Source organism: Sebastes umbrosus, chromosome 18, assembly GCF_015220745.1.
Source record: "Sebastes umbrosus isolate fSebUmb1 chromosome 18, fSebUmb1.pri, whole genome shotgun sequence".
NCBI lineage: Eukaryota > Metazoa > Chordata > Actinopteri > Perciformes > Sebastidae > Sebastes > Sebastes umbrosus.
The window spans coordinates 8371219-8395217 of record NC_051286.1 but is presented as its reverse complement, the minus strand read 5'-3'; the positions used below and the strand labels follow the sequence as shown (position 1 = coordinate 8395217).

The 23999-nt window shown below is 40.5% G+C and overlaps 2 protein-coding genes across 3 annotated transcripts in view; one reads left to right on the top strand and one right to left on the bottom strand.

Moving 5' to 3' along the window:
• Positions 1-6901: 6901 nt before the first annotated feature.
• Positions 6902-14773, bottom strand: LOC119476520 (sterile alpha motif domain-containing protein 12-like). 2 transcript variants are annotated; one of them, XR_005204028.1, is made up of 5 exons: positions 14505-14773; positions 9214-9363; positions 8933-9073; positions 7719-8553; positions 6902-7607 (listed from the first exon to the last, which is right to left on the bottom strand). XR_005204028.1 is itself a non-coding variant. In XM_037749868.1 (4 exons), exons 2-4 carry the CDS (start codon positions 9332-9334, stop codon positions 8537-8539), a joined length of 279 nt encoding a protein of 92 aa, XP_037605796.1. In that variant the 5' UTR covers positions 9335-9363; positions 14505-14761; the 3' UTR covers positions 6902-8536. The 2 variants fall into 2 exon arrangements, 1 of the variants encoding a protein (XP_037605796.1); XM_037749868.1 differs by having other exon boundaries at positions 6902-8553; positions 14505-14761.
• Positions 14774-15678: 905 nt separating this feature from the next.
• scara5 (scavenger receptor class A, member 5 (putative)) overlaps positions 15679-23999 on the top strand; it is an 82271-nt gene continuing 73950 nt past the window's right edge. The window contains exons 1-2 of the mRNA XM_037751374.1: positions 15679-15978; positions 20880-21001. Coding sequence (XP_037607302.1) covers positions 20890-21001 — 112 coding nt within the window. The 5' untranslated portion in view covers positions 15679-15978; positions 20880-20889. The remainder of the gene's footprint in view (positions 15979-20879; positions 21002-23999) is intronic.

The following is a 23999-nucleotide window of genomic DNA, read 5'->3' as shown; positions in this document are numbered from 1 at the left end:
ACTGCAGGAGATTATTACAATGTGATTATATAGACATCTACAACGGGGAGTGTGAGAAAAGGAGTTGTTTTACACAGATAAGGAGTTGTTTTCACACAGTGTCCCAGTAAAAGTCAACACTCAGTACTTTCCCACTACATGAGACAAAGAGCACACATTAGACAGAGTAGACAGTAACTTTGCATAAAGAGGCATCGCTACATACATAGTAATTTTCCATAACATTGCCACGTAACTTCCAGAGTTATTTCAATTCAAACCGTGATCTTTTCTTAAACCTAACTAAGTAGTTTTGTCACGGAACTTCCGTACTTAAGTTACGGCACTTCCGGTGTAATTTTAACCCAAATTGCGATCTTTTTCTAACGCTAACTAAGTAGTTTTGTTGACTAAGCCTAACCAACTCGATCTTTTCCAAAACCTAACTAAGTAGTGTTATTTTGAAAAGACTGCAGCAGAAATTGACACATGCGTCACGTGTTGTCGTGCTGAGCGTCTATGTACACAAGTCAAATAGATTCAATTCTGCGACTATTTCATAAAACTGCCATGAGATTGTGTTGAATTAACACCCATCAGTGTCAAAACATTACTGTGTATAACTTACATTCATCCTGCTCCTCCTGCTTTAACCTATTTTTTTATATATATTCGTTCCCACCTGGAGCGATGGTTTGACTGAATCTGTGGACAGTTTGCCGGTTACGCCACATTGATCACTGCTGAATTGAAGAGTCTCAGGAGGGAAAAAGCTTCGGGCTGCTGGATGTCTCTCTTTCTGCTGTAATTCGATTGCTAAGAAGCTCCATGACAGAAATCCAGTTAGAATGAAGCTGGAAACATTGACTCTCAGCAAGGATTTGGACCATAGAGGAATAAAATGAAAGAAGAATTAAGTAGCAGCAACATTGAAAGCAAAAACACATAAAAGGAGATTTGATGGAAAATTGAGAGCAGCTTCACAGAAAGTAAAAGATGTTAAAGTGATCTTTTTATATATAGATGATACTCTACCTCCAGGTCTGAAAAGTGAAGCCAGTGCTTAAGTGCCTTAAACTTGCATTCTTTCTAACAGCCAGCAGGGGGCGACTCCTCTGGTTGCAAAAAGAAGTCTGATTGTATAGAAGTCTATGAGAAAATGATCCTTCTTCTCACTTGATTTATTACCTCAGTAAACATTGTAAACATGAGTTTATGGTCTCAATCGCTAGTTTCAAGTCTTCTTCAATACAGCATGATGTTCATTTAGTAAATTATGGTCCCATTTAGAGTCAAATAGACCATAAAGCAGGGTATGCTTTAGGGCGGGGCTACCTTGTGACTGACAGGTCGTTACCACGATGTTGTCTGGGAGTTGTCGATGTTTTCGTCTTACAAAATTAACCCTTTCACAGCGTGTTTTCTGTTCATGAAAGTTAATTGTAACCTTTTTGGTCGCCAAAAGCGTTCGGTCGTACTTAGCTCCACCCTCTCGTGTCAATTCTGGTTGCAAAAAAACAAGATGGCGACAGCCAAAATGCCGAACTCGAGGCTTTAAAGTCCACAAACTTATGGGTCAAGGTGAATATGCCCACTTCTACTATGGTAGTGAGCCTGGTCATGTCTAGATGGTTACCCACAAGTTGCAAAAATGTAGGAAACTTCTTGCAAGACTCGCTGCACGATGACCTATCCTAACCTGAACCATTCAAGATCGGCAAACTGTTATTACTATCTAGAAACAGGTTCTAGATTTTATCAGCCTGTCTGGGGATTCAGATGCAAAACTTCCCTTTCACAAACCTGCTCAGCAAATCTAGTTACTTAGAGTTGTTGTCTCTCTTGACCTCCTCCACATGTCCGCTCACATTAGCCTCTCTCTGGAGCAGGTTAGAAATACAATGTTTTGCTCAAGATCTCTACAGCATTGTGGACTGCTGCAGGAGCTGAAACCTCACTCTCTAAACTCACTCCACCACCTCCTACATGTTCTGCATCTCGACCGAACAAAAGCAGCTAATAAATATATGTTTGAAAGCAGATATTCGTCAGACGCCCTGTTTCACATTTTGCAGCTCTACAGTTGGTTACCTCCAGGCTGCAGCTGTAGGAGTGATTTTTAAACAAGCACAGACTCAGGGAAAATTTAATAATGTGGTCTGGTGTTTGGCTGCTCTCAAGTGACAGTTTCACTCGTATTGTAAACTGCTTGCATGCACAGGCAATTTTTACACGCACGAAGCAAGAGCTGTGGATGTATGTATGTATACTTCAAATGCACACGTACACACTCGGTGGAGTGTGAGTTGTAAACTGGGTATGGTGTTGCAAATTCTCTGCCAGGTTTAAACAGAGCAGCAGAAAATCAATGTGCTTTTTAGAGAGTTTTCTCGCAGGGGAATAATACAATAGCATTACTATTTCATTTTGAAGAATACTACACTACACCCCCACAAAAAAAGATATTTGCACTGCAACTAATATAGCCTACAATAACGTTTCTGTGTAAGTCATAGCACGGAGGGTTTTGGGAAAGGGCCTTCCTCAGTATGTAAAAACAAGAAATGAACCATAGGTGACATTTATAAACAGACAATCCTATAATCCATAGGCTACAGATGGTTTCAGGTCAGTGTATATTTTGGTCATTCAATTCTCCTTTCACAAACGGATATTAAAAAACAAAAATGCGTGGTTATTTGATTTTCGTTTTAAAATACAAAAAATAATATTGAAATACGAGGCGTTTTTCTTCATCAGGGTCAAAAAGGGATGAACTAAACTTAAAAAACGGGTTGATTTTCATTTTTTATTTTTAAAAACAAAAAATAAAATCACTATAAGACAGAAACGAAAAAAACTCCACGTTTTTTCATCTTCTGTGACCGGAAGTTGCCATTTACAAAGTAAGAGCGCGTATGAGGACGGTGCTGTGTATGAGAGAAAAAGAAGCACGGTGTTGCTGTGTAACTGAAAGTGATGGACATGGATTGACGTTTTTTTGCGTTTCTGTCTTCTAGTGATTTTATTTTTCTTGTTTTTAGAAATAGAAAATGAAAATTAACCCATTTTTTAAGTTTAGTTCATCCCTTTTTGACCCTGATAAAGAAAAACGCCATGTCTTTCAATTTTAATTTTTGTATTTTTAAAACGAAAATCAAGTTTTTTTGTTTTTTAATAACATGTTTGTGAAAAGGAAAATCGAATGACCAAAAGATACACTGACCGTTTCACCTTATAAATTTATATTTTCAAAATATATCCTAAATAGAATTTTAAAACAGAAGTCACAAAAAAAAAAATCATAAAAAAAACAAGGTAAAACTAATTCCTTATTTAAACTTATGGGTAAGGATTTTTAAATAATCAATCATAAAAAAACATACATATTTTATATTAGTTTATATTAGCCCTGTACCATAGCTTACCCCCTGTAATGCTAAGTTATCTTAATGTGCCCTGTTTGTTTATGTTGGCTCATTAGTCTTGATAATGTTGGCTTCATGTCCTGTTAGCTGCAGTGTATTGCCAGTAGCGTAGCCCCTGTAATGTTATGTTAGATTTGTGCATAAATTAGCTGACATCTGACAATAACCAGACCCACGTATGTTAGTTTATCAAGGCTAGCAATTGTGGTGCCATCTTGAAATAATGCATGAAAGCTCCCAAACAGGATTAGGATTTGTTCTGTTCTTTCCATTCAGCCAACATGATGTGAATGTAATGTTAGCCATGCCAGTGTTGTGCTATAGCTGTGTGCCCTGTCCCGTTAGCTTGAGTCCACTACTGTTAACTGTTTTTTCCCGTTAGCTGATGTTTGCAAATTAAAGCCAAGAATGCAAATATCACTCTCTAATCCTCTCTAGTCACCACCAGCTGTTTCCACAGAGGAGAGGAAACCAACTGATGTTTCAAGGTATGCCAACAGCCAATTTTCAAGGTGTAACAGAAACATAATGTGGCAAATTCCTGCTCACAGGGAGTCATGAGTGGAGCTGATAATGTCAAATAGCCTACAGTTAGGAGGGAAAATGCGTCATCAGCAATGCTATGAAGTGAAGTGAGCAGCAGATTCCTGGCATGGCCTCCTAAACTTTCACATCCCCTCTGAACTTCTGAACTCTCTTTTTTCTTCCTGACGCAAACTCATTTTTCTTTCAGAAACTATGGATCTTTCTTTCCCTGGTCTATGAATAAATCACTAGAAAGTGACAGAGAGGCTGCAGTGGCCAGACAGACGCTGAAGGACTGAGGAGGAGGAGGAGGACGCTCTCAGCTGACTTTCAACTGGCCTGTTTGAAACGTGGGACGCCTGGTCGCCATCACAGCTGCAGTGTTGGCCTGGTTGTATGGAACAATGAAAAAAGGACAGGGATAAATCAAGTCAACGTAACCCCATTAGTGGTGTGACACAGCATCAACAGCAGGTATGTTTTAGCTGACTGTCCTATCAAATGTGCATCTATTTCTCTGTTTAACAGGAATAAGAAATTGATCACATAATTTGCAGGATGTGAGGTTGTGCTCTGATTTGAAAATGTGCCACACAAATGATCAATCAAGTACCTACAAAATATGCACAATAAATTCTTTAATTTAAAGGTTCCATATTATAAAAAAAGTGAGGTTTTCATGTTTTTTTTTATTATAAAGCAGGCTTAAGTCCTATATAAATACTGTGAAAGTATCAAAACGCTCAATCCACAGGGAAATGCACACAGCCCCGTATTCAGAAACTCTGCATTTGAAACAAGCTGTCAGGATTTCTGTCCATTTGTGATGTCACAAATATACAATATTTAGACCCATGACACAATTTTAAACGTAAACATTCTAAATGTGTCCCAGTTTATTCCTGGTTGCAGTGTATGTGAATGTCATAAGCTGAGAGGAAGTACACATGGACCCAAGCTGTTGCCTAGCAACGCAATTCTGTTGCAATTCCGTCAAAATGCGCTAAAACAGAGCGTTTCAGACAGAGAGTAAATACAGGCATATTCAGGCCGACAGTATGAGGAAAATAAAGGGTTTTCTGAACATTAAAGCAAGTAAACATGTTCTAGTAGAAACAAAAAATACAAGTATGAACCTGAAAATGAGCATGATAAGGGACCTTTAATGGTTATAAGTGGCCAAAAGTATATGGACACCCCACTGCCCACATGGCAAACGCACTTTTGGTGTACGGATGTTTTCATGGTTTGGACTGGACAAGTGTTGGAATTACACCGTTGCTTTCGGGGGAGCTCTATTTTTAGGGAGGGTGGGAGCACTGTACGCATGAACACACATGAATGTGCCCACCTACGTGCAAAAATAAAAATATACTATTAACTCATTTGACATAATATATAGTCAATATTTTCCATTTTCAAATCATTAGTAGTGGCTTTCTGTGATACAAATGCAACTTCAGGTCATTTTACTTTATGTACAATACAACCCACTGTGGTGGTGTGATTTTCTAAAAGAGGACATATCTTGAAATAAGCTGAATTTGCATTTGTGTGTTTAGTGTCTGAGTTTTCCTCCCGGCACTGTCGTCAGGGTCAGTGGTGTATTTCATCACACCCCCTCAACCCCCCCTTCACTCCATCAGTGAGGTGGATTTACGTTTGTGCTGAGTGAGCGCTTCCTCAGCCACGCCCCGCCAAATCAAATGTCACGCCATCTCCTGGGGTATTAATCACACTCACACACACATACACATAAACACACACACAATCGGGCTCAGAAACAGACAGAAAAAGAGAAGAAAGGTCACTTAATAAGTTTTGTTTTTCTGGAAACATGTATATAATTGTAAATATGCACTCAGACTCTCACTCACACACCAAGTTTAAGTTTTCATAAATATGTTTCTTACCCTTAACAGCAGTATTCCTCTTCCTCTTTGCATTCCTGTGTGTGAAAGTCTGACTGCACGTATGTAATTATATACAAATTATAAAATTATTGTTTTTCTTTGTTTCTCACTGACTCACCAGTCTTCCCGATACCTTCCGAGCCCTTCTGATGTCACCCATCGGTTTGTGGACTGCCGTTTTGAAGCCTCGAGTTCGGCATTTTGGCCGTCGCCATCTTGTTTTTTTGCAACCAGAAGTGACACCAGGGTGGAGCTAAGTACAACCGAACGCTGAATTAGACATTTTTTAGGCGATCAAAAATGTTATAATTAACTTACATGAACTCAAAACACACTGTGAAAGGGTTAAAGTTGTAAGACGAAAACACGGACAACTCCCATACCGGAAAATGCCGTGGTAGCGACCTGTCAATCACAAGGTAGCCACGCCCTAAAGCATCCCCTGCTTTATGGTCTATTTGACTCTAAATGGGACCATCATTTACTAAATGAACATCATGCTGTATTGAAGAAGACTTGAAACTAGTGATTGAGACCATAAACTCATGTTTACAATGTTTACTGAGGTAATAAATCAAGAGAGAAGTAGGCTCATTTTCTCATAGACTTCTATACAATCTGACTTTTTTTTGCAACCAGAGGAGTTGCCCCCTGCTGGCCATTAGAAAGAATGCAAGTTTAAGGCACTTCAGCATTGGCTTCACTTTTCAGACCCGGAGTTTGCCAACTGGTGTAAACCTGGTCACCTGAATAACTCAAAATATCTGTGTGAAAGTGTAATTGGCAGTGCAACTTCCTGCATTATGATCAGACTGACAAGACTGATGTGACGTAGATAAATTCCATTTTTTATTGCACTGTTCATCAACACTACACTTGCTGTCTTTTGGAGTCTATGACATGGTGATTTGGGCTGCACACAAGTAAGCAAGCATTGATATGTTTTTTTATTATTATGACCTTTTAATTTTAAGAGTCCTTGATCAAAGTCGCAGGGGAACTCTGGATGTGCATGAGAGGCTGCAGCTGTAAAAGCACAAAGACGACACACAAGTGGCAGGTTTGTGTTGCCAAAGCAGCACTTTTAATTCAACCAACCATGAAAACATGTTCAGAAATAGAGATGACCTTTTACTGCATGTAATACAAATGTGGAGTGCTGTTGATGCCTCGAATAAAAGGAGGCCAACATCATAAATAAAGTAAGTAGAGCATCATGTGAAATAGGCATCTGAAAGTTTTAAGACCAGATGCATTAAAGACATTCATAAGTTATAAGTCTTAGTTGCAGCCAGTTAAAATGGGATGGGATAATCACATTATCCAGTATGTATCAGAAAACAAAACAGGATCAAATCCAGAGAAGTTAGAGGATGTTCTGTAACTCTCTTTAGAGAAACAATGCATTGTTTGTGGTATATCAGACAAAAATACAAGGACAGACATTTCAAATAGAAACAAGAGATTTAAATCAACAGCTGGATTTTAAAATGAATATCAGTCACTGTGTGTGTGTGTGAGAGAGAGAAGAGCAAACAGCAGGAGGAAGTTTTACTGTTTGGATTCGACACAGAAATGTTGAAATGGAAACGCAGTTACTCAGATTTTTTTTTCTCTTTCTGCATCTTCCTGTAATTTCCCCGTGTTCCTATAAACAAGTGTAATACAACCCTATCAGTCAGTAGAGCGCCCTGTAGCACACAGACACATGATCTACTACAGTTACAACCATGTTCAGTATGTTATCTAGCGTGTTGGCATGCTAACATTTGCTAAGTAGCACTAAACAGAACTAAAGTGCAGCCGAGGCTGACCTTAGTTTTGCAGGTATTTGGTCGTAAATCAAATTGTCGGACAAATTACATTTTTATACCTGTCCGTACGACCCATTCTCGTGAACGAGATATCTCAAGAACGCCTTCAAGGAATATCTTCAAATTTGGCACAAACAATAAGTTCAAGGATAAACTGATTGGATTTTGGTGGTCAAAGGTCACTGTGACCTCATAAAACAGGTTTTTGGCCACAACTCAAGGATTCATATGGTAATTATGACAATTTCACACAAATGTCTTCACAAAAGTGATGATATTTTGGACAAACATGGACGTAAGGTGCAACTTTGCTGGTTGGCGGACACATACAACTGCTGATTACAGTTCATCCTGAGGGGGACATGTACGTCTGTATCAAATTTCATGGTAATCCATCCAATAGTTGTTGAGACATTTCACTCAAAACCTAAATGTGAACCTCATTGTGGCGCTAGAGGAAACGTCAGGAGGACTTATCCTCTGGGGATCACGAATGTCTGCACAAAGTCTCATTACAATCCACCCAGTAGCTGTTGAGATATTTCAGTCTTGACCAAAGTGGTTTAAACGTAAAATATTCCATGACACACTGATAGGATGTAAACCCACTGCAAGAGAAAGACAGCAGACAGAGACGAATGGACAGTAAGGTTCAGAAAAAAGACGCTCAGACAAAAACTAATCTCATCCATCTGCACAGGTCAGATTTCACACAGGAAATGGGTTTCTTTCTCTCTCCATTCTTCATTGATTCGTCTTTCTCTTTCACCTTCTCTTGTTGTTTCCATCACTCCCACTTTTCTTCTTCCTTCACATGGATGAATGAATGGATGGGAAATAAAAAAGCTGCAATTCTCCGGAAGATATTTATTCCCCGCTATGGAGAAAAACACTCTGCAGAGTAGAACAAATAAAACAGAAGTTAGCAGCTGGTTTCTCTTGTTGGACACGCAACAATTAAAATGTTAATCCAGAAGGTTGTTTATGTTGGTGGATTTGGTAACATTAGTAAATGTTGGTGACATTAAACATGTTTTTATAATATATGCCTGAGTTTGATTGAAATAAAATGTGTAGTTTCGACTGTGAGGGGAATAAAACAGCCAGAAAATCATTAATATCCTGCACATTCATGCTTGATTTCCTGTGAATTCCCTGTGCATATTACATGGGAATGTTGGTCCACACCACCATCAAAGGAAACTACTACTTTCTACTACTATTCCACTAGTTTGGCGCTCAGCTACACCCTGAAGATAGAGTGCATACTCACCAGAGCAGATGTCATCAAGTTCAATGATTTCTTCTTGAACTCTAAGGAGGAGGAGGTCCTGCCAGATCTCCTGCTGCTGCTCCTCAGCCTCCAGCCCGAGGAGCTCCAGGTGATGATCCTTTAATCGCAGCAACACACGGCCTGGAGGAGACGTGTGAACATGTGTGAGTATTAATTCATTCACAAACTGGATGTTTAAAATCAGGAGTACAGAAAAACTCAATCTTATTTAAAAAAATTCTAAATCTAAAAAGATCTTGAACTTGATGCATGAGTTGTACCTGATATGGCGTGTTTAATTATGGCTTTCTGGAGCGTGTCCATGTGGGTCGGGTGCTGATCCTGCACCCACTCCAACACTTCTTCCACCGACCACAGTGACACTCGCTTTGACAGGCCCATCACTCTGCAACCACATCAGCAGCAACACCCTGACAAGACAAAAAACAGAAAAGATGAGAACACAAACATTGTTCTGGAGAGAATTAAGTTTTATTTTGAATGAAAAGCATGGGCAGTAGTAATGCCACTTTGTCAGACACACTTTATTTTCTTCACTATAGCTATCCTTGGCATCACTCATTCACTCACTCATTCACTCACACTCAACAAAACCACTATAGTTAGGTTTAGGAAAATTAAAACTATGGTTGAGCTTAAGACTACTACGTTTTTACAGTGAAAATGACACTGAACATTGTGAACACAGGACACGAACAGCGGCCACCTGGATGAAAGCCTTGTGTTTGCTGGATCCATCCACCCCATGTGTTTTAAACTACATCACCACACCACATTATTTGTTTCTCAAAATTGTTGATTAATTTTCTGTCAAGATTTGCCAGGAGACTTTCTCCAGAAAACCCAATAAAATGACCAAATTATGAAGACGAAAAGCTTGTTATAAGTTCAGATAATGAACGTGAAAAGTGCTGCCGTGATTATTAAAGTTCACCTGAGCAGAATTTGAGCAGATTAATTCAGCCGTCGTCACTGTGAACGACGTGCAGACGTCCCTCTGCAGCAGCTCAGTCCCGGGCACATTAGCTGAGGACCTTGTTGTCTGTGGTAGACCCTCAAACGTGAGGAAATGTCACTTTCTCTTCATATTTGACGCTTTGGATTAAATTTACCTTCTCATGCGGTGTCACCTACTTGCTCAGAATAAGCCTATTTTCCAGTGATTAATTCAACATCCTCCTCAACGTGATGACAAATAGTTGTTAACGGCAAGGTGAAAAACCAACCAACTCCGACACTCTGAGGTCAAAAAAGTTCTCACAAAAAGTTTCTTCTTCGCCTCGGGTCCTTTTGGCTTCCCTCCCAGCCATATCCTCCTGGGCTGCACCGCTATAGGGCGAAAACAGCTAAACTGTTGATGTGACCTTTTCAGCGGGCCAGTCTAGTTATTGGGGTATAAATATAGGAATGTAATTTCCTGTGTTAATTAAGGGGGATGCATGATTGGCCGGGGCGGTAACGAGGTCCCAGCGGAGTAATTGACATACAGACAGTGAAGACCTTTACACTCAAAGACACACTTCCCTTCAGAGTCGGGGTGAGCTGAGGATGAAGACAATCTCATTGTTGTCTATAACGCTGGTTTTATGCTTTAGGACAGCGATTCTTAAACTACACGACTCCCAATAAAGTGACTATAGCCAGCTTGTCTTATTTGCTCTGAACCATTTCATTCACGCTGACCAGTTACAACTGAAGCAGGACCTGTAAACCAAAGTAGTAAAAGTGACAAGCAGGGAGGGAAATTGGCTTTTTGTACCACTTATATGTAACTTAAACTTATTAACTAATGTTCACGACTTAATCCAAATGGATGAGTTTAAATCATAGACTGCATATAAGAAGAAGTGGACGTGGTCACCGTGACGTCATGCATTGGTTTGTGGACTGCCGTTTTGAGGCCTCGAGTACAGCATTTTGGTCGTGTCTAGAAGGTAACACCCAAATTGTGAAACTCTCACGAGATGGTTAAGGTTAGGCATCAACCTGAAACGGTTAAGGTTATGGATAGGTTGTCGGGCAGCGAGTCTCGCAAGAGTTTTTGCAAGATTTTGCAAGTTTTTGCAATTTGTTATCTTCTTGGCACGACCCGGCATTTTGCCCGTTGCCATTTTGGTTTTTGACAGGGTGACAGGGTGGAGCTAAGTACAAACGAACACAGAATAAAACATTCTTTGGTAACCAAAATGTTACACTTGTAAGACGAAAACACGGACAACTCCCAGACCGGACAATGCCGTGGTAGCGACCTGTCAATCACAAGGTAGCCACGCCTTAAAGCATATCCTGCTTTACGGTCTATTTGACTCTAAATGGGACCATAATTTACTAAATGAATATCATGCTGTATTGAAGAAGACTTGAAACTAGTGATTGAGACCATAAACTCATGTTGACAATGTTTACTGAGGTAATAAATCAAGTGAGAAGTAGGGTCATTTTCTCATAGACTTCTATACAATCTGTAGCACTTCAGGCACTTCAGCATTGGCTTCACTTTTCAGACCCGGAGATTGCCGCTTGGTTTAAAGCTATATTAAACACAATCAACAGCTGCACTGAAGTGCTTTAAGTGTTATTCATCTCACTGAAATGTTTATTTACCCCACACTTCTTGTATTATCTCTTCCTGCTGCTTCTAGTTTGACAGTTTTATTGAGCTTCAGGATAGCGAAGTTGAGGTGAATGTGTGGGCAGCTATGTTGGTTTTACTTGGCAACTTGATTTAATATACAACAACTGAAACTGTATTGTAAGCAGAGGAGTCATAGCGGTCACAGAAGGAAAGAAATGTGTGTCAGATGTTGTGAACAGAAAGCAGTGCATTAATATCACTGTTAAAGATGGGTGTTTATTCCTCTCCGTGCCTGAATGTGACACGTTTTTATATCCCACCAGGGGACAGATGGGGGTTTTGGATTGCAAGTGGGAAAGCATTGAGGCCTTCTCCATTGCATTTCCCATAATTTATCTTTTGCAGAAATGGGTATAATTAGATTTTTTTTTCTACTAGTGTCAATACGATACCTACGTTTCAGTACTGATTGCAAAACAATACTTCCTCTGATACCTTAGTTGAGGAATGTAAACATTTTTTTCTACAAAAACCCTTTTTCATTAAAACAAAAGATGTCAAACTTCTCAAATGTTAAATGTTGTCTAAACACAAGCAGGCACACAAATGTGCCTAAATAAAATACAGTCTAAAATTGGGGAAATTAAGATGTAAACCAGAAAATGTCTAAACAAAGACAAACTGTGGACCAGCACAGTTCAAATGGGATTGTTCTCAAGTGGTACAATGAACCAAACTAGACCAAATGTTCAAACAGGAAACAGGTAGCAGTCATCCTTCAAGGTGTAATCCTACCATCTTGTGGTGCCATGCAGAATTACCTCATCTTAATTTTTTTTATTGTTCTACTGTAACTTTCATAACACCTATTTCATAGACTTCAGCTCAGCTCGCTAATCTGCAGCTTTTCTCCACTTTGCATGATGTAATCTGGCCTTGATGCATTGGTAGGAGGCTTAAACCAAATTCTGTTCATAATTTGAAAAATCTACAGCTTCATTTTGTGTTTCCTTTTAGCAAATGGCAAAACATGAACTCCTCAATGGGACTTCTATATTTTGAGGAATTGTATAACATTCAATAAATGCATCATCATGCACCACTTCATCTAAAACGTTACTGCCTTACAGTCACACTGTGCGATGCTGTGTTCAACTGTGATGTAAAAACTCAGCCGAAACTGAGCAAAGTGGTTGTAAATGTTGACCTGTAGATTAAATAAAGTCTGTTCTTGTTGGCAGACCACTGCTGAATTAAAGTGGCAGTAGGCAACAATATTTTGGCATAATTTGGCAAAAATTCCATAATAACCTTTCAGCATATTGTAATTCAAGTGATCTGAGAGAAAACTACACCTCTGCACCTCCTCATGGCTCTGTTTACAGCAGGGGTCTCAAACTCGCGGCCCGCAAGACGATATTTTGTGGCCCCCACCTTGATATGAAAGTTTAATGTTAGTGCGGCCTGCAAATTTATTTTTTTTTTATAAAGTTTTTTTTTTGGGGGGCATTTTTTCATTTTTATTGACAGGACAGTGGATAGAGTCTTGGAAAAGGCGGAGAGAGAGAGAGTGGATGCTGAAAGGGCCACAGGCCGGATTCGAACCCGGGCCGCCGCGGTCAAGAGCAAGTCTTGTTACATGGGCGCCCGCTCTACCAACTGAGCTAACCACGCGCCCTCGGCCCGCGAGTTCTATGTGAATGGCAGTTTGCCGTGGAAGGTCACTTTGCTGCGCGAGCCCGGGCTGAACGAACCGACCAATCACAGCGGGGTATGTGGCTCCCGGGGGCGGGCAATCAGCCGGGCTTGATGCAAGCAGAGAAACATTTCACAACAACTATGGCGGCCCGTGTAACATCGCATAAGCTTGATTAAAGCTTGATTTATACTTCTGCGTTGAATCGACGCCGCAGCCTGACGTCACCTCTCCAGACATGGAACTACACGTCGCGGCGACGCAGACCGCAACAGCTGTGATTGGTCCAGTCTCTCAGCGATGCTGAGCGGCCAGGACCAAGTTCTACTTCTCTCTGCCTCCATCTGTTCAATGTTTGTTCACACAAATCCACTCAGATATATGTTCTCTTTTCGGCGTTGCAGTAATGTCAGTAAAAGCTCTGTGGTTCAACAGTTATTAGCTCCAACTGCGCTCAGTTTCTGTTTGTAGTACAAGAAGAAGAAGAAACTCATAGAGACGCCGCCGCCAACTAGCGGTCTGGTGGTGTAACTGCAGAGCAACACAAACACAGCAGGCACAACTTTACTGTGGAGTGACACCAAGTGGAATGAATATATATCATGTCTTTTTCAAAGCCTGCAGTGAGGAGAAAGGTTGGTGACGAGCACAGACAATTTCAGGAAAAGTGGGAGACGCAGTAGAGGCCATGTTCAGAAGAACTGTTCATGTTCAGAAGAACCGTTCAAGTTAAAGAACTGTTAATAATGACTTTTGAGAAGATTGTTTTTTTTTAACAAAGCTTTTTTTGTGGAATACCTGATGCGGCCCAGCCTCACCCAGACTCTGCCTCCAGCGGCCCCCAGGTAAATTGAGTTTGAGACCACTGATCTAAAACGTTACTGCCTTACAGTCACACTGTGCGATGCTGTGTTCAACTGTGATGTAAAAACTCAGCCGAAACTGAGCAAAGTGGTTGTAAATGTTGACCTGTAGACTAAATAAGGTCTGTTCTTGTTGGCAGACCACTGCTGAATTAAAGCAGTTCCTCTCAGACGTGTTTTCTGTGCTGTAGCAGGTGTGTAACTGTTCTGGTAAATTAAGCCTAGTTAAAATATGAAAAATATGAATAAAGTTTGGCGTGTTACTCTGTGTACATGAGAAGATAGGGGTGTTTACAGCAACTCATCAACAGCTGCCTTTCAATAACATCAAACATCCAAAACTATCCATAAAAGAAAACTCAGACATCTTTACAAACTTTAAGAAAGTTACAGTTGAGAGTGATGAGTCATATTTACCTTTGATAGGATGTGAAAGGCAACCCTTGTCTGTACTTGTTGGAGTGTTACCTGAGTGTTACTGTAGGTACATTCCTCTTCCTGGCTCCGCCCAGGTGTGCTCACGATGCCTTCAAGTGCTGCAGGATATATTGGTATTATGTACTGTACATGCATATTGTAGTGGCCAGTTGTCAGGAAAATCATGAAAAAATCATTGCTATTGTTGCCTGGTAAAAAAAAAACATAGGTCCACCCAGGTGCATGCTGGTCCTCTACCTGCCTACCAACATATATAACCACTGGGGGGTTTAAAACGCACAGTGTTTAAAACAAAATACAGCCTATGCAAAAAAAACTAAATATACTAAACAAGAAAATAATTTGATATTGATTAGATCATGAAGGCATCATCTAATTAATTATAATATTAATTAATATCAATAATATAATATTAATAATTCATAACAATATTAATTATTAAAAAAAATTATTAATAGTAATACTAATCATATTAAGTATAATCTAACATACTGTAAAAAGTTCGATTTTCATGTCTTTTATATTATAAAGCAGGTTTAAGTGCTATATAAATACTGTTAAACTATCAAAACGCTCAATATACGGAGAAACACACACAGCCCGTATTCAGAAATTGTGCGTTTGAAACAAGCCGTTAGGATTTCTGTCCATTTGTGATGTCACAAATATACAATATTTAGACCATTTCACAATTTTAAACGTAAACGTTCTAAATGTGTTTATTTCCTGTTGCAGTGTATGTGAATGTCATCAGCTGACAGGATGTATAAACATGGACCTAAGCTGTTCCCTAGCAACGCAATTCCGTTGCAATTCCGTCGAAATGCGCTAAAACGGAGCGTTTCAGACAGAGGGTAAATACGGGCAGAGGAAAATAAAGTTTTTTTTGAACATTACAGCATGTAAACATGTTATAGTAGAAACCCAACATACAAGTATGAACCTGAAAATGAGCATGATATGGGACCTTTAAGTAAAGGCCAAAGACTGATTCATTTTTTGCCCCTTTTTCCTCTGTTTTTGTGTCAATGGCTTCAGTTAGTATGAAACTGTGCAGTCCAGTAGTAATTTATCATGTTTACCCAGCAGAGGGCGCTCTCGTACAGCAGGTGTCTCTATATGTCTTCACCTCTCTGTTCTCCAGCAGCAGCTGCTCGGTTTGCAGGCAGAGCCAACTTCAGCTGGAGTTTAGTGATGGTCACATGACGATGTTGTGGGTATATTTACTCCAAATGTCTCAGCGTGTTCGCTTCTACAGAGCTCTGCAGCACCGAGACAGAGAGTATATATGTGTGTGTGCATGGTGCATTTCACTCTACATGCACATTTATTTCATGCACATTGACAGCTGAGGAAAAAGCCTGGAGTTACAGAGTCTGGAAGCAACTTTTTGAGGGGAATTATGAGAAACGTGGAGCTGTGATTTGTATTTTTTCATTTGACAGCTGACAAGGTGAGAGAAAGAAGCTTTTATTTTTTTTTATTTTTTATTATTTTATCTCAGTTTGATGTTTAATATCGTGCAGGTTTGACATAATATGACTAATTTGGATGGTAAAATGCATGAATCCTGCAGGGACTGCACCTGTTTTAAACCCCAGCTGACTGTGTGTCACCTGTCATCCCCTAGGATTCAAAGCATTTGCATGTTAGCAACTTTTGTGCATGTTAGATAGGGACTTAGTTTGGTGATTAATGCCCTTTTGTGTTGAGTGTTAACAGGTTAATGACATTTGTTCAACACAAACTCTCTAAAACCACCACATTGTGACCTTAAGGTGGCAAACTGGTTGACATCTGTTAAATATTCATTGCAATTACAGCTTGAATGGCCCCACAGTTGAAAAGGCTGATTTACTGCATGTTATCTATTAGAGTGGTATGCTGCAGGGACAACAGGACAGGAAATGCACGTTTAATGGAACTCATCCGCAGAAAATTGTTGTTTTGTGTTTCAGCGGTCATGGGTGAAGGGTCTCTGCCTTTAATTAAGCGAGGAAAATGGGTTAATGTTGCACACGGATGACTGAGCAATAACATGGGATGGCTGCCTATGTATAGAGAGAGATTGTGCTCCAACTAGGCTCCCTATTCTAATATATTAAGTCATTAAATCGACTTGCAAGTGGGACATAATTGAACTTATTAGGAAAATTGTAACAAACATCAAGTGCATCATAAATGCACTAACTTTTAAGTTCAGTAAACTGCCCATTAGGTTTTAGCTGCTTGCTCCTTTAAGTCATTGCAATGTCCAGATAATGTTCATATGTTTTCAATAGCGGAGACCACACAGGCTGGTCCCCTGGCAGAGATGCTCAGTTGGGGGCATGACAAGATAATTGTGTCCTCTCTTGTTCAGTGAATCTCAACTTTCTCACCAAACTGTCACTCTCTGACTCTCTGTGCATTTACTATGGAGCTGACTAAAGTCCAACCTGTTTGGAGCTGTTGCACACAGACCAGACAGACAGACAAGTGATGGAAAGTAACTAAGTACTCAAGTTTGAGGTACTTGTATTTGAGTATTTTCATTTTATGCTGTTGTATACATCTACTCAGTGGCAGACTCAGGCTGTCTGAGGAGCAGGGGTGAAAAAAAAAAAAAAAAAAAAAGGCACCAGTGCACAGAAAGTTTTCTGGCATGTACTTTAGAGTTTTCTCCACTGGAAGGGGCACTTTATCATGTTTTCTCCACTGGAAGGGCACCCTATATGGCACTTCATTAAGTTTTCTCCACTGGAAGGGCACCCTATATGGCACTTCATTAAGTTTTCTCCACTGGAAGGGCACCCTAGAGGGCACTTCATCAAGTTTTCTCCACTGGAAGGGGCACTTTATCATGTTTTCTCCACTGGAAGGGCACCCTATATGGCACTTCATTAAGTTTTCTCCACTGGAAGGGCACCCTAGAGGGCACTTCATCAAGTTTTCTCCACTGGAAGGGCATCCCTAGAGGGCACCTCATCAAGTTTTCGCCACTGGAAGGGGCACTTTATCATGTTTTCTCCACTGGAAGGGCACCCTAGAGGGCACGTTATCATGTTTTCTCCACTGGAAGGGCACCCTAGAGGGCACTTTATCAAGTTTTTTCCACTGGAAGGGCACCCTAGAGGGCACTTTATCAAGTTTTTTTCCACTGGAAGGGAACCCTAGAGGGTACTTCACCAAGTTTTCATCACTGGAAGGGGCACTTTATCAAGTTTTCTCCACTGGAAGGGAACCCTAGAGGGCACGTTATCATGTTTTCTCCACTGGAAGTGGCACTTTATCAAGTTTTTTTTCCACTGGAAGGGAACCCTAGAGGGTATTTCACCAAGTTTTCATCACTGGAAGGGGCACTTTATCAAGTTTTCTCCACTGGAAGGGAACCCTAGAGGGCACGTTATCATGTTTTCTCCACTGGAAGTGGCACTTTATCATGTTTTCTCCACTGGAAGGGCACCGTAGATGGCACTTCATCAAGTTTTCTCTACTGGAAGGGGCACTTTATCATGTTTTCTCCACTGGAAGGGCACAATTGAGGGCACTTTATCAAGTTTTCTCCACTGGAAGGGCACCCTAGAGGGAACTTCATCAAGTTTTCTCCACTGTAAGGGGCACATTATCATGTTTTCTCCACTGGAAGGGCACCCTAGAGGGCACTTTATCACATTTTATGAGGAATGCCTTGAAGGAATATCTTCAAATTTGGCACAAATGCCCACTTAGATTTAAGGATGAACTGATTAGATTTTGGTTGCCAAAGGTCAAAGGTCAAGATCTCTGTGACCTCACAGAGGCATACAACTGCGAGGCGGTAATTCTAATCTTACTTTAGATTATTTCCTAAATGGTATGTGGTGTTTCTATTATTTTGTCTACAGTATCAGAGATAGAGACAACTCTTTGCTTTCCCACCGTCCTCTGTTGGCATTGACCAACTGAGTGTGTGATCAACTGTTATATCCCACCAAACTCAGTGTAATTAGAAGATAACTCAGGCACACACACACTCTGTAGACACAGTCACACACACACAAACACGTATGGCGGTTGGACGGGGAGTTCAGTGGGATCTCCTAGCAGCCCTAATGGTTCCTTCCCAGCGTCAATCTAAATGTCAACCTGACCCCTCCATCCCCTCCGTAATGAGAAAGTCCAGACTGAGCACTTTTTAACGACTTTGTCAAACACCCACAGATCTGCCGCCGGGGCTTGTGGGAGTTTAACACCCACCGAATCCTGACGGCAGCAGATTTAATTTGACTCCTCAGAGATGTCTATGTCTGACTCAACTTTTTAATCTATTTGTTCGCTTTATTCATACGTCGGCCATATTTGCTTTGCATCATGTGTAGCGTGGGAAACTCTACCCAAACCAGAAGAGCAGATGTGCTCAGCTCAGAGTAAATAGTCCGCTGTATGGCTGAAACTGATGAAGACTTGACAAATAAAATGTTAAATTTAACATGCTTTTAATGATAAATTGAGTCATGCTATCATAAATGTTATACCAGAAACAGTAGCTCATCGACGGCTGCACCTGCTGGATGTCATTGTGTTAAAGATGGACTTAATTCTTGTGGTGATAAGTGGCCTCTGAGACTCTCTCCTCTCCCAGGAAACGTTTTCATCAGATTAATGTTTTAGGTTTTGAAAGGAGGACGTGTTGGAATCCAACCCTCTGTCAAAGCCCTCGTCATTTTTCTCCTCTCGTAATTCATATGGGGTTAAATACGTGAGGGAGTTACGGAGTTATGGTTCTGGAGCTACTTTTTGCATTTTTTAAGACATTATTTCAAGCGCACTTTTATAAATGAAGCCCCAGGAGACACATTCTCGTGTCTGTACCTGAAATGGGACATGAAATATTTGTATTCATACTCATGCCAAATTCTTGCTAGATTATGGATGTATGATGGAGTAGGAGGTCAACGGGAGGAGTTGTGGCGTGTCCGTGGTGATTTGGACGTTATACTGCACTGTTTATGGACGATTTATTAGCAACATGTTTAAGTCATTACTATAATCAATAGTTTCCAACTTAAATAGAGATCACGTCAATGATTATTTTCATTGTCGATTAATCCGTCGATTATTTTCTTGATAAGTTGTTTGGTCTATAAAATGTCAGAAAATGGTGAAAAATTATAATCAGTGATTCCCAAAACCCAAGACGACGTCCTCAAGTGTCTTGTTTTGTCCACAACTCAAAGATATTCAGTTTACTGTCATAGAGGAGTAAAGAAACCAGAATATATTCACATTTAAGAAGCTGGAGTCAGAGAATTTTGACTTTTCTTTTTAAAAAACTCAACCCAATTAATCAATAACCAAAATAGTTGGTGATTCATTTCGATGCACAGTATTTTTTTTAACCCTGACCAACTCAATTACACATCTATCTTGAGTTGTTTTTAATGTGACAATCGCAAGTTGTAAACATGAGAATTTTTCCCATATGATGTGAAGGCAGTATCATCCTCACCTCTGGTGGAGAAAGTCTATACGCTCACTTTGGCGGGCAGGACGAGGAGCTTGGACATCCAGAAGGAGCACCTGTGTTCATTTGTGTTGAAAGGACCCAGTTAGCTGGTCTGGGAACACCTCAGGATCTCCCAGTAAGGACTGGAGGACGTGGCTATGGAGAGGAACGTGTGGACTACTTTGCTTACTCTGCTGCAACCCGGATAAATAGATGTGTGAATGGATGGACGCACCATTTTAGCCAGATATCTATCAGCTGTATAGCTGTTAAGTAACCATTTCCATTTGGACTGACATTCAAACACCGTATCATGTTTTAGAAAGACTTGGCAGAGCAGTTATAGTTTGTCTAAATCAGAAATTGGCACTTAAATATTGTTTGACTGAGCTAATAATGAAGGGTTTCTGATGCAGTACTATGAGCAGCACACACCCTCCTCATGGCTGGTTAGTATGAAAGGTGAATCACTTCTTTCATACGTCATGAGCAACTTTCCACAATGTTTTATGTGCATTTATTCATAGCTTCTTCTTTTTTTAATATCCTACTAAAAGGCAAACAGACAGGGCAAAAACACAACTCCTGTCCAACTCTGTTGGCGGAGGAAATAAATCACATGACGCTGGTTTAGAGTCAGCCACAACTCTCCCAATCCTCACACCACAAGGATTTCCCTGTTTATTTAGCTTGTGTGTGTGTGTGTGTGTGTGTGTGCTTGAGTGTGTGTGCTTGTGCCTATATTGTAGCTTGAAACGTGCAACAGAGACGGTCAAAGCTCTCACAATTGATTCATCTTCAACTTTTTCATCTGTACCTTGGTTGAGGAGAGATGTCAATGTCTTGTTCTGTACAATAATTTCAGTGAATGTATGTTTTCTCTTCAGTCAGGAGGAGATGGAGAACAAGGCGATGTATCTGAGCACGTATGAGGAGAGAGAGAGCGGCTCCATGTATGAAGAGGCCTACGATGGACATAACTTGTCCAAACTCAACCTGTGTGATGGAGGTAAGGAGGACACTACAGACCGAAAACACTCAGCTGAACGCAAGGCCGGTTGTTTCCCTTTTTAGAGATTTTTTTCAAAGGAGCAGATTGGTTTAAACTGATTTTCATCTCCGCATGCACTGAAAATATGTCCTGCTGCAGTGAGAAGCTGACCACGGTAGTTTATGGTAACAACCCGATCTCATGGGAAGGCGTATAAATCGCATGACATTACAAGGACATTCTGCGTGTCATAAGGATGCATTTTAGCCTTTTAGTGTTATTTTGTACGCCATGCAACAAAACTACGTTCGCAGTTTGGTTTAGGCAACAAAACCGCTTAGTGAGGAAAAACATCATGGTTGGGCTTAAAATAAGTAGCCTTTACGTACAGAAACAAAGTAAGAAAAGTACAGAAAACACGTCACTAACGTCACTAATGTAACTCACAAAACAAAACATTGGTCTCCTGGTTGAAAGTCCTGTGTTTGTTGGACCCGTCCACCTTCCCTCTCGCCCGCCATAAGCAGTTTCTCTCACTTTTTATTCTACGTCACGTCGCACTGAGCGTAGCATATTCACGTGGATGCGTTTACATTGCAGTCGGTACAAACTACATGGCGTACAAATGACACGCCAAAAGCAAGAAAGGTGTTCTTATTGCACGCTAAATGCGCATTATTGCGCCATTTATCCGCCTTTTCGTGCGAACGGGCTGATGGTAAATGCTCTAAATACCTTCTGGTAATGGAAGCAGGAGAGAAAAACTAGGACAATTAACTGTTAATTATGCACCAGAATCTCTTTAGGTAAAAAAATTCTTGTACTAATTCAATTGATTTGTTTTTATTTAACCTTCAACCATTCTAGAAATTCCCAGATTATTCAATATATATCAAAAATAGTGAATTTTATGAATGTGCTATGTGTACGTGAAGGCAAAGAAGTCACTAGAAGAAGACGCAGATCTTCATACACCATGATTGATATTCAGAAAGGGACTTTCTACACAGAAACACACACACACACGCACACACACACACACATTAATAGCCAACACAGACACACAAGAAGAGGCAATGCTGTCACTGCTTGGCATCCGCTCTACTCTCGCTATGGTCATCTGTGTAAGCCAGGAATGTCCAGGAGCAACATCTGCGTCAGTGTGTGTTTTCGTGTGAGTGTGTGTGTGTGTGTGTGTGTGTACAGGTGCAGCTGCAGCAAATCCACAGTTGACCCTGTGGTGTTCTCAGGTTTCGACCCAAAGCTCTACGAGTTTGGTGGGAAAGTCTTAGGGAACATTAACTTGAGAATTTTGTTGACATTTTAATGGAAAGCGGACAATGGCCGCACACATCACAAAGACTGTCCTCATCCAGCTTCTCTAATCCTGGAACATTTTCACACCTCTTCAATTAGAGGAGATATTCCCAACCATGGGGCAGTTTGTTTTATTGGGGTGTAGTGGGAAAAAATAGCAAAATAAAAGAGTTAGGAGGTTTCTATCGGAGTGGGATCCAACCATGATTCACACAACTACACGGCCAGTGTGCATTATGAGGTAAATACACTATGAATTATGGGTAAAAACAGGGTTTATCCTCAAAGAAATCAGGGTTTATGGGGCAAATGTCGTCTTAATGTTGTGAACAGTGGGATACCTCTGGGTCTGACAGCTCCCGTATCCGGGATATTTTGCCTTCACTTTTGTACAGTGGGAGGAAGTGGAGATACGTCGTCCATCTATATATACGGTCTATGGTCAAAAAAAGCAGTCTGAAGACGTCACATTAGGCTTTTGGAAATTGTGTTTTAAAAATATATCTTTTGTTTACGTTTTACATGGTACATTTTAATCAATAAATAATAAAAAATAGTCAATACAACAGTGCTGAAGAAAAATAATCATTAAGTGAATAGTTGAAATTTTGGGAAAAACTCGTATTCACTTTCTTTCCAAGAGTTAGATGAGAAGATCGAGACCAATGTCTCTGCATTAAGCATGAAGCTGAAGCAAGGAGGTGATTAGCCTAGCTTAGCATAAAGACTGGAAGCAGGGGGAAACAGCTAGCATGGCTGTCCAAAGTTCAAACACACGCATACCAGCACCTCTAAAGTGTTTACTACAAACATGAAGAAGAAGAACACGACCACTGTTCCTGTTACAAGTCACAATGTCCACGTAAAGCTATGCTATGCTACCTCCCTGCTCTAGCTCCATACTTGAGACATGAGAGTGGTATCAAATCAATCTTTTCATCTAACTCCTGGAACAACATCAAACAAGAAAACATGAAAACTATGTGTTAATTTCCCCCTTAAGCTCCAGACCGCTGTTTTATTTCCCTGCACGTCTTTTATGAAGCTGTTTGTATGTAGGCGTTTTTTTTCGTCTCAGTTCAGCATGAAGCTTTGAGTGCAATTTCTGTTCCTATACATTCCAGCCATGTGACACATCTGAGCCAGCTGTGTTTGTCTTACTGGAGGAGTGTGTGTGTGTGTTCTTCATCATAGAGGGGAATTGTGTGTGTGTATGCGTCAGCAACAATCCACCAGTGTCCACTGACAGATTGTCACGGTCTAAATGAAAGCATGCTGCTGGGAGGCCGTGCTGCAAAATCAGTGTTTATATTTAAAACCCAGACTCAAGCCAACATCATGGCTGTTCACAGGAAGATAGAATCTCATTGTAACCTCACAATATCCCAGCGGGTGTAATATTCATCATGATGCTCATCATGTCACATGGCCACAGTGATTTCCCAGAGACACCTGTGTGTTCATATTTCACATCCTCTGCTTGGGCCTCATAACAGAAACTTCCTAAGTCTGAAATAAATTAAAGAGGTGGGGTATCCTCTCCTCCACCGACACGATTTAGCGCCCGTCTTTTTTTGTCAATGATAGCAAGCTAGCTAGTGAAAGGTGAAAGCCATTGATATTTTGGCTTGTCCATCTCGAGTAGCTTATCGGTACATAATCGACGATGCAAGTGTGACAGGATGAGTGCCGATTGAAG

Excerpts from the sequence above, each read along its gene's own strand:
- LOC119476520 (XM_037749868.1), bottom strand. The coding sequence starts at position 9,334 with ATGGGCCTGTCAAAGCGAGTGTCACTGTGGTCGGTGGAAGAAGTGTTG. Across the intron at positions 9,074-9,213 it reads AATTAAACACGCCATATCAG|GCCGTGTGTTGCTGCGATTA; the intron begins GTACAACTCATG and ends CGTCTCCTCCAG.